Source organism: Morus notabilis, unplaced genomic scaffold (genome assembly GCF_000414095.1).
Source record: "Morus notabilis unplaced genomic scaffold, ASM41409v2 Scaffold615, whole genome shotgun sequence".
NCBI classification, from domain to species: Eukaryota; Viridiplantae; Streptophyta; class Magnoliopsida; order Rosales; family Moraceae; genus Morus; species Morus notabilis.
The window spans coordinates 89109-99898 of record NW_010366289.1 but is presented as its reverse complement, the minus strand read 5'-3'; the positions used below and the strand labels follow the sequence as shown (position 1 = coordinate 99898).

The following is a 10790-nucleotide window of genomic DNA, read 5'->3' as shown; positions in this document are numbered from 1 at the left end:
TTTTTCCAAAAAAAAAAAAAAAAAAAAAAAAAAAGAACAAATAACTATTCTTCTGCTTCCATGACAGCCGTCCAGTTGTTGGGCGTTGAAAATAACGCGAATATCTTTACAATTTTGTTTCTTTTTTGTTTGTTTGTCTTTAGTGACAGTTTATCCATCATTACCTTGGCAATTATACAGTGAATGCTTTCTTAAGCAGTTAATCTCGAAGCATTGGGAGTCCAACTGCTAATTAAGCTGTCGCGCTGGATTTTCTAGTTTATTGTTACTTTTCGTGACAATAAAAAATGGAAATGATCTGTACACGAGGTGCATTATTATTATTATTATTATTATTTTTTGGGGCATTGTGACACCACAGACTGATACAAAGATGGTGAAAACATGAACAATAATGGGGGAGGGGAAGCGTTTGTGGATTCTGAGGTCCACAGTATTTTAAAAAGGTCCATCTCTAATTATTAGGGGTGGTTTGGTAATTCAATTAGCTCAAGTTTTTATTTTTTTTATTATTTTCTTATAAGGAAGCTCAGCTCTAGTTTTTTGACCATCCTGGTTTTCTCTACCATCACCATATGTCATTAATCAATTCAACTTTTTTCTTCGCAATAAGAGAGAAATATGAGATTTAGGGTTCGTTTAGTTCGCTGATTTGAGTTTTTAATTCGAATTGAGATGTGATTTTATGTGAGAGTTTTTTATTGTAGTAAAAAAGTTAGATGTGACTGTTTCTGAGAGCTTTTTACTATAGCAAAGCTCGAATTCTAAACTCGAATATGTGAAATGAACGGGGCCTTAACCTTATTTATTTTGTAGATTTGAGTTTTTAATTTAAGTTGAGATGTGATATTTTTTAAAAGTTTTTAACAGTAACAAAAAAAGTTAATGTGACATTTTTTAAAAGTTTTAAACTGCTAACCCCGTTCATTTCACTGATTCGAGTTTAGAATTTGAGTTTTTTTACAGTAAAAACCTCTCACAAACAATCACATCTAATTTTTTTACTACAGTAAAAAGCTCTCACATAAAATTACATCTCAACTCAAATTAAAAACTCAATTCAGCGAACTAAACGAGCCCTAAAACTGAAAACTCAAATCGGTGAAATGAACAGACCTTAAGTTCTTTTTTTCCCCTAAGTATCAACTTATTGAGTTGATAAAGGAGTTTGACACGATTAAAATCTGAGTCAAGTTTTACTTCCGTAGGGGTATGGAAAAAAGTTTAAGAGAAGATGGTTTATCCCCTATTTTAACCAAGAAAGAACCTTTTATACTTTTTTATGTATGTATAAGTATAATTCGCAAATTAGAAAACTATATACGAGTTTTAATAAGCCTATGAATGAGTATAATTATTCCATCGTCTTAAGTTTTGTTTTGTTTTGTTTTTTTTTTTTTTGGTATCATGAAATAATTAGGTGCACGTGGAAAGAATAATTAACAGCTCATTTTGGTCTTTACAATTAGTCCTCAACGAACGGCTCACATTTTCAAGTTTCACGTACAAAGACTAGCCGTAAAGTTTTCTACAAAGGAAAAACAAATGAAAAAAAGACTCATCATAGTGCCAATATTAGTTGTTGTGTTCCCAAGTTAAATTTAGGGCTAGGATCATTGAATAGCAGCCTAGTCAATTATTTTCTACTCTCTATGCGTTAAAGCAGAAATAGCAATTTAGGAATTTTTAATTTTTTTTTTAAGGATAAGTTTGAGCACAAAAAGGAGAGGAGAAAAAAGGTGGACGTTGTCACGCGTTTTTTTTTTTTCTCTTCTCTACAAAACTTTATTTATTTTCCTTCGTATGAGGTTACGTATTGTCTCGTTCATTTTATCGATTTGAGTTTAAAATTTAAATTTTGTTATAGTAAAAAGTTCTTAAAAATATTCACATTCAACTTTTTTACTATAGTAAAAAATTATTACATAAAATTACATCTCAACTCAAATTAAAAACTCGAATCAACAAACTAAATAGATTATATGTTTATCCTTGTTGACAATCTTCGTGGCTTACTTTCTAGCCAAATAAAAAAAAAGGCACTTTCGTGGCTTCCTGAGGATTAGAAGCCTTTGACTTCTTTATCCCATTTTTGCAATCAATAACAGCTCTCGACTTTGGCTTCCTATTCATCTGATAATAACAAACAACTGAGTTGACTTTTGCATATACCACATAAATTTATGATATTTTGTCACGCGATGTATAGTAATTTTATAAGTTAAATTCGTGAACATCTTATGATAGAGACAACGATAGGCAATTCGGCATGTTTATGACTTAAATTACCTTGGTCATATTTTTAATGACAATCATAACGAATGAAAAAAAATAAAATAAAAGAAGTTTTCTTAATGGAAATTTATTAGTACTTCACTTGCAAAACGAGCCTCGGAAAGTATTAACATGCGGAAGTAATTTGACCAATTATGCATCTGCACAATTGATTCAATCTTCGTATAAGGTGTACTGAATCATCTTGGTATCATCACCACCTCCAATTGACTTTGTTCATTTATTAATGGTAGTAGTAAGTTATCATTAAAATAGTCTGTAGAAGTAGTTGTACCCTAAACAAAAGTCGCCTGCAAAACAAGAAGTAAAAGGCGCAAGCTAGGCATGTTTTAGGAGAAATAAGACCAAGCATGAAGCAACTTGTGCCCCCGTTCACTTCGTGAGTTTGAATTGCGTGATTTTAAACTTTTAGATTTTTATCTCGCTCATTTTACCGATTTGAGTTTTCAATTTCAGTTTTGCTACAGTTAAAAGCTCTCATAAAAAGTCACATCTAACTTTTTTTTCTACAGCTAAAAACTCTCACATAAAGTTACATCTCAGCTCAAATTAAAAATTCAAATTAACGAACTGAACGAGATTATGATTCGAACCGACATTTGGTAGTGTAAAGTTAAAATAAGAAATAAAACATCACATTAGAGAATAAAAGTTAAAAGTGGTGTTTAGTTATTGTTAAAATTATGAGTAAACCAGATATAGAATACGGTTTTAAACTAAAAATACTATAACAAATAAGTCAATAAAAAAAAAATTCAAACCCACAAGAACTACTTAGGGACTTTCTCTGGTAAACATTTACTTTTCAGCTGTTAAATCTGTATCAGAATCTATTTACTTTTTTAATATGATGTGATCTTAATAAGATTTAATGATCAAGAACTGAGACTATTGGCAGGACAAACTACCGAAAAAACTCTTAACTTTAGGTGGTTTAAGTTCTCTAAAACCCAGAATTTTGGATTCTCAAGCCAAGGTTCAGATTCAAAATTGTAACAACTAAATATGGGTTTAAAATCAAATAATAGGTTCAAACTCACATGAACTCTTCAAACAAAATGGCCATAAGAGTGCAATAGTTACAAGAAGGGGGGGAAACAGGACAAACGTGTCCACACAAATTTTTGAGGTCTTGTTTCATGCATTTTTTCTCACCTTAGTTTATCGGCACAAGGAAAGCTCATCTTCTGCCCAAAATGTGGCTGCTCTCACGCAAAATCCAACATCGGAAGTAATCCTCTTTTTGGTTGGATCATTGTAGCAAACTTTTGCCGCCATTACTTTATAACCTCTTGAAAGTACGCACTGAATAATATAAACATTCTTTTTCATTGTCCCAATCTAACAATGATCGATAAACAAATTCAGCGGGAAACTAATAAAAATGCATGATATTAATGATCCAGAAGGCATATAATTCAGAAATTACTGTTGCATGATTCTCCCAACCAACGGTTTGTTTCTATACACTTGATTCTCCCAACCAACCAAACTTCCCTTTAATTAGTTTGGCAATATAGAAAACTTATTCTTTCCCATTAATCATACATAAATATATAATCACTTCCATCTTTTCCCCACCAAATACGACGGGTTAATCACCTTAATCAGTAATTTAATTAGCTACAACCACCAGAGCCAAACCCAATCCTCCCTCCACCAATATCATACACCACCTGCAACGTCTTCTGCTGAACGTTCCCGAATATCGCCACGTCACCGTCGTCGCTGTTCCCGGCGAACGCCAGACACACCTGCGAAAGACTCGCCGCGTACAGTATCCCCGTCGCGTCCAGATCCACCGCCGTCCCGCCGCCGAAGTAGAAGCTTATCTTCGGGATCGTCACCGTCTGGTAGGCGCTGAGATTGAAACACGTGTCCAGTATCGACAGAGCTGGGGCCGACGGGTATTTGCTCATCTGCTTCTTGAACTCCCCGCTCAGCGCCGAGTACGCCGTCGGCGGGAGTCGCGTGATTACAGTGCCGGAGTCGATGATTGTCCCCGCCGACTGGAACAAAGTAGCCGGAACGGAGAGCTTATTTCCGCCAACGCTGATCCCGAGGACCTGGAGCGCGTAGAACGACGCGCTGGCGGAGAGCGTGGAGAGAGGCGTGTACTTGATTGGGTATTGGGCCTTGCTGCCTGTGGTGCCGAAGGAAAGGTAGCCCGTTGAGCTTGAGGAGCTGGGGAGGCAGTAGGAAAAGAGGCGGTTGTACTTTTGGGCCGTTTGCTCGACGAGGGAGATCTTGTTGCGGCCCAGGCCCAATAGCCGGGCTGACCCGCCGAAGAGGCCTTGGTTGTTTTGGCCGCAGCCGTAGAGGAAGTTACTGATGACGTCGGATGACGACAGCGTTAGGGTGTCTCTAGCAAAGTAACCGACCGAGAACGACGAGTCGCCGTATTGGATGCCGTATACGCACGTGGATGTCACTGACGAACAACTGGGTGTGTTGCCTGAAAAATATATTGATAATAATCAATTCAGCACTAATGTTCTCCCCTTAGTTGTTTTTTCTTATTATATTTTGTTATTAAATTTTTTTTTTTATCTTTTAATAGGGTTCTGTTTTGTAGAGTTAGAGATTCTATTAATTTTCTTGATGTGATTTTAATTAAATTTAACATCCGTAGAAGGCTCCTTAAATTAAGAGAGTTTATTTAAGTTGTGACTTGTAAGTTGGTTATTGATGTTGAAGAAGACTTGCCATGGTATAATCAAGTAAATCTTGTTCAATTCAATATTCGTCTTTTATTTCATCAACAAGGAAAATGGAGAATTATTTTTCTTTTTGGTAGAACAAATTAATGAAGAATAATTATTTGTGAAGTGGTCTAATTAACTTTTAGAACTGGTAGCAACAGTTTTACTCTTGAGGGATTCGAACTTATAATAATGCATTTGGTCGGTAGATTCGTACTATGATTTGAATTATGAATCGTGGTTCGTTATAGTGTTTTTTCTCATAAAAAAATACACGTAAATTGAGAATAATTCTGAATCTATGAACTAAACGTGTATTGAAAGTTAAATTAACCTCTAAATTAATGGAAGATGTGAGCCTACGAATACCTGTGGCGCTTTTGAGTTGGGAGCAGTCTGCGGAGGTGCAAGAGACGTTGGAGTAAGAGGAAGACTTGGAGGGATCAAAGATGGTCTCCTTTTGGCTGTAGCAGGACTTAGCACAGGGCTGGCATTGTGTCCAAGTGAGGTCGCTTCCGGTGTCGAATATGAGAGAAAGGTCCCTTTTCGGCGTCCCTAGGCCCACCGTCACTATATAGTTTCCCGAGCCCACGACGGCCCCAGACTTTGCCGGGATGGTGGTGGCATCCTGTTGATGTATCCTGCCGGTGGCTGCTGCTGTGGTGGCCGATTTCTTGGCAAGGCGGGCGTGGATGGATTTGACCCGGGATTGGTCTTGCTGGAGGATTTGAGTGTGATCATGAGTGGTAATACTGTCTTGGTGGACTTGGGAGCATGGGCCATGCTTGTGCACCACTTTCAACGATGCCTCGTGGTTAGGCACTGCGAGAGTTCATAGTAATGGAATTAAATCAATGAGATTATACATGACTTCCACAATATGTCATTTCGTGATTAGGTCGAAAAGAGGTTGTTTGATTGAACGAAGGTTGAAAAAGATCGACCAAAACAGTGAAACGAATTTGAAAAAGGAGGAAAATGGAAACGAGTTGCACAATAGTACTTGCCTAGTTGCATTGTATTTATATGCGTAGTTGTTTGAAGCATATCACAATTATGGGCCCATTTAATTCGTTGATTCGAGTTGAGATATGACTTTATTTGACAGCTTTTTACTGTAGCAAAACTCGAATCAGTTAAATGAACGAGATATATATATATATATATATATATATATATAGTGAAGTTTTCAATCACATACCTATGAATACTGTCTAACAAAACAGATTAGTTGGGGGATGAGAATTCATGAAAGTATTTACCTAAAGATCATTTTCGGAACTCCTAAAAGTTTGGCACAAAAAAGGGTGCAATCATAACTTCTTTCCTTTCTCAAGAAGCGCAGAAAATCCATTCTGAAGGTGGGAAGGCTTACCTTTCTTTGGTTCAACCTCCCTGAATCTTAGGAACAGCCAATATATATAGTATTTGATAAAAAGTGTAAAAAGAGTACTTTGTATAAAAATCAATGTAACTCTTTTAAGTTATTTTAAAACATTAGAGTAAAAGTAGTATTTTAAAAAGTTTAAGATTATAATCTAAGTTTTATGTGTATGCGTGCGCTATACTTGTAAACATAAGAGTAAAAGTAGTATATATATACACACAAATATTTAACAAGTCAATTTTCATATATCCCTTTCCTTCAAAATGAAAATTAAAAAAAAAAAAAAGACAGAATGTTTCCCCTCTAAAGATCTATCATCTCTGTATACGTGTTTTTGCACCTACTGAAAGATTTTCCTCGTAGAATAGGGCTTGGACGGTCTCGATGCATAATAATAAATTTTACGAACGTTTTAATTAGGGATCTTCTTTTGGTGAAAGTTCATTTTTATCACCAATATTACATTTGAATAAAACAGATAAAAAAATAGTGCTAAAAGAATTTAATTTTAAACATAAATAATATACGTCAACATCTATTAGTGAAAGAATATCTGTTTAATACCCTTCTAAAATGTTTTTTTATTGTAAATTAACTTTGCTATGGTCTTTTTCTTTAATTGGAAACAATAATAGAACCTTTTTTTCCCCCTTATACACACACACACACACACACACATATATATATATATATATTATTGAAAAGAGTTTTTCTTTTTCACAAGCAAACCGTGTTTTGTTTTGTTTTGTTCGTTTTGGGAATCTGAAATCTTCACTCGTGACTATAAGTGTTCCGTGACCACAAAATGCATGCATGAAAAACAATTTCTCGTGCACTAACACACACACACACAGTATATATATATTTTAATGGCAGTAGGAGACTTGTCAAATTAATTATTAAAGCCTCTAATCTGTCTGGCTTATTCCGAATTTTTGAAATTAATCATCAAGTGCTCTATTTCTATTTAGCGTGACTTAAGACCAAATTAAATGATGCAAATGATAGCAACAGCTTGTTATGAAATGACGTGCTACTTTGATATCTTGAATGCGGAATTAAATTCAGTACAAGTTACTATTATATCTAATCTAAATCTGAAAGCTCCAAAGATATACACATAATTTGATGTGCCCATGATAACCAAATAAGCAATTCTTACCTACCAAAATTTAAGTTACATTAACATAAATCATCGTCATTGAAAAAGTGGCAAATATAATTAACTGGACCCACACGTTTTGGCAACTTGTACAATAAAAAAAAATGTTATCATATTATTCACTACATGACATATTTATTTGTTTTCTAGCTTTAAAAATAAATATCGTAAATGAATTTGGCTTGACCTTTTGGCCGTTGGTGACCCCAGAACAAATGAAGCATTCACGGGTGAATGCTATGTGCATGGCAGAAGATTATGCTATTTCAAATAACTATTGGGGAAAGGAGCCTTCTGTAAATCGTATGTCAAAGTAGTTTGTTCAATCAGAAAAGCAATACTGAATGTGGGGGTAATTAGTTTACGCTGAACAAAGTATAGTTGTTCCTGAACAAAAAATTAAGGCAAGAAAACCATCAGAAAAAAGTTTTAAGAAATTCCATTTGGAATCAATACCTGAAAAAGAAACTTGATAAGCTTTCTAGTATATTGACATCTTTTCATGATTCCCAATATAAATTAACTACTCCAACATAACAACACCGTATAGAAACATGATATAAGACCTTTTAGCCAACGGAAACAAATATATTATCAGACATTAATAGAGAGAGAGAGAGAGAGAGAGAGAGAACCTGTAGAGGTGCTGCAAATAGAATCCGGCAGTAGAGAGCTAAGTTGAACAGTGTATGTATGTTGAGGAGTATTATGGCTATTTGTGGTCTGTTTATATTGCAAGGCAAAGCCCTTCTCCAAAGAGAAGAGAAGGCAAAGAGATACCAAATAACTGAGGACGGATAAGGAGCAAGTGGGAGCTGCCATTTGATTAATGTTATTTGGTGTTCCCACAAAATTGTTTTCACCCTTGAATTTGAGCGCAAACGATTAGCTTTATAAGCTAATTGGACACACCTTGGAAGCCATTTCTTACACGTCACCATGCCGTATGACAATCCCTTTTTCAGTTGATTTTGACATGTAATTAGGGTTCCCCATCAAGGGTGTTCTTGTAATTCCATGCAGGTTGATAATTGACGCGTATAAGGCTCACGTTCACCTAGCTGAAATTGAGGACGAAAAATGTAAAACGTAGGGATCACTGATTTTTGTCCGACGAGAAAAATTAGCGTGTTTAATTAGGTAGTGCGTTCATCTATTATAATTGATGGGTAAATATTCATTTTAAAAAAAAAAAAGGTAAATATATCATTAATAAATAAAATAAATAGTAATGCACTTGGTAATATGGTGATGAGTAACAATGCTCTCTCCTCTCGAATAAAAAGATTTTTTTAAAAACATGAAAACACATTCTAATTCTGATTATAATTTGTTTTGGCATGAAAATATCATAAAGACATCAATTTGTTAGTCAATTTGGGTTTATTGTGAAAAATATGAACTGGACATTTATGTTAAAAACTAAAAGAGAAAGTCAGAGAGTGAGAAGAAGAAGAGAGAGCATAAAAAATAGTGTTGACTTTAGGAAGTGAACCCAGCTGTTTACAGCTGGTTCATGCGTAGAAGAGGGGGAGGCAGAGGCAATAAATACATACCTCCCCTCATTTGTTTTGCATCCTAAAAACTGAGAGTTTCTCCCTTTTGTAAATTTATGGGAAATTCTTTAGATTTCTAATTTGTGGGTTTTTATAATTTCTGTCTAATTTATAATCTTTCTCTTTAGTAAAAAGAGTGGTCCACAGTATCCAGAGATGTAGGTAATATTTGGCCGAATTCCGTTATCAGTTATGGTGTTCTTTTATTTGTTTATAGTATTTAATAGTATTTTATCGGGTTTGTCTGTTGCGTATAATATTGTTCATCTATATGGCACTATTCATATATACGGCACTATTTACAAGTACTGTTCACGATGAAGTTGTTTTTGAGTGAAAAATCTTTCCCAAAACAATAATGGAATAATTATTTTTCATTCTGTTTGTACGACTTTCATTATATATTGTCATTATGTAAAGGCCCTACTTTCCATTATTTCTTCTAGTTGCTTGTACCCATCGATAATCTTCGTGGACATGGCCACGCGGTTGAATTCTCCATTCCTTCTAAGATGACTCTAATTGATTGATCTTTTCCTTAAGGATATTAATAACAAGTTTTAGTTATCATCCATAAAGTTTGTTGTTCATGTCATGTTTGTCTACTCGCACTAAACTCAAGGATAATTGTTGATGGGGAGACATCTTTCCTGATCAGATAATTAGAATTATACTTCCCTAATTTCTCTTCTTTTGTGTTTATTATGAAAAGCATGAACTAATTCATTCAATCGAATTCCACCCTCCAAGCAGAAGCTTATTATATTATGCATGTAGATTCTCAACTACAAAATAAAAAGTTCCCTCTAAAAGAAATGTAAACTGTCAATTAATTTTTCTTGGATTCATTTTTAGAAATATCGTAATGCATACATATAAATGTATAAAGAATAATGATAGGGACAACAATTCTATTTCCAACTTATATGAATAAGTTTCTTCAGCTTGAGTTGGGTTAAAAGCACGGAATGTATTTACACCATCACCATCTTTAAATAAAGTATTTTCTATGGTAGCACCATAAATAGCACATAGAAGAGCAGCGCCCAATACCCCGGCAACTCCCATAATATAAAATGGGTTCAATGTCAAATTATGAAACCCTTGGAAAAAGAGGATGAATCGAAATATAGCTGCTACACCAAAACTAGACGCAAAGAACTAACAAGACTGACCTAACGGAGAGTTGTCATCTTTTTATTAGTAACTGTTGAAAAGATTAGCAGACTACATCTACAAATAAAAAAATATCTATACCAAATAAGTTAATACAAAATAATTTAGGTTAGAATTGGCGTCTCTAGCACTATTTTTGTGCGAATTATATATCTTAAATTTCATTAGCTCTGGTACTAATATTCTTAATTTCAAACATTCTCTAGAAGTACGAAACTCCTCCAAGCTGTGTATCCCATCCATATCCCTTAGAAGATAATAATTCAGTGGGTCTCATCTTCAATTCAATTATAATTATAAAATTCACGAGTGGTTCTGATCAGCTTCAATTCAGCTCTATTATAAGAATTGTTTTATAGTGATCCCAACAAAAATGCCTCACGTGTTGGTGTCGAGAGTGGACGAAGTCGTCGTCACTCGTCAACACACACAGTGAGAAAAGTTAAAACCATGATTCGTTGATTTTGAAACCATGCACCGCTCACTTCTCGGATTTTTCTTTTTTTTGGGGG

General features: G+C 34.6%; 1 protein-coding gene across 3 annotated transcripts; it reads right to left on the bottom strand.

Annotated features, from left to right (window-relative positions):
- Positions 1-3658: 3658 nt before the first annotated feature.
- On the bottom strand, positions 3659-8401 carry LOC21390555 (aspartyl protease family protein At5g10770). Of its 3 annotated transcripts, XM_024173411.1 has the most exons (4): positions 8182-8263; positions 7734-7933; positions 5367-5819; positions 3659-4750 (listed from the first exon to the last, which is right to left on the bottom strand). In XM_024173411.1, exons 2-4 carry the CDS (start codon positions 7768-7770, stop codon positions 3915-3917), a joined length of 1326 nt encoding a protein of 441 aa, XP_024029179.1. In that variant the 5' UTR covers positions 7771-7933; positions 8182-8263; the 3' UTR covers positions 3659-3914. The 3 variants fall into 3 exon arrangements, with proteins under 3 accessions (XP_024029179.1, XP_010108296.1, XP_024029178.1); XM_010109994.2 differs by lacking the exon at positions 7734-7933 and having other exon boundaries at positions 8182-8401; XM_024173410.1 differs by lacking the exons at positions 7734-7933; positions 8182-8263 and adding an exon at positions 6005-6091.
- Positions 8402-10790: the final 2389 nt, after the last annotated feature.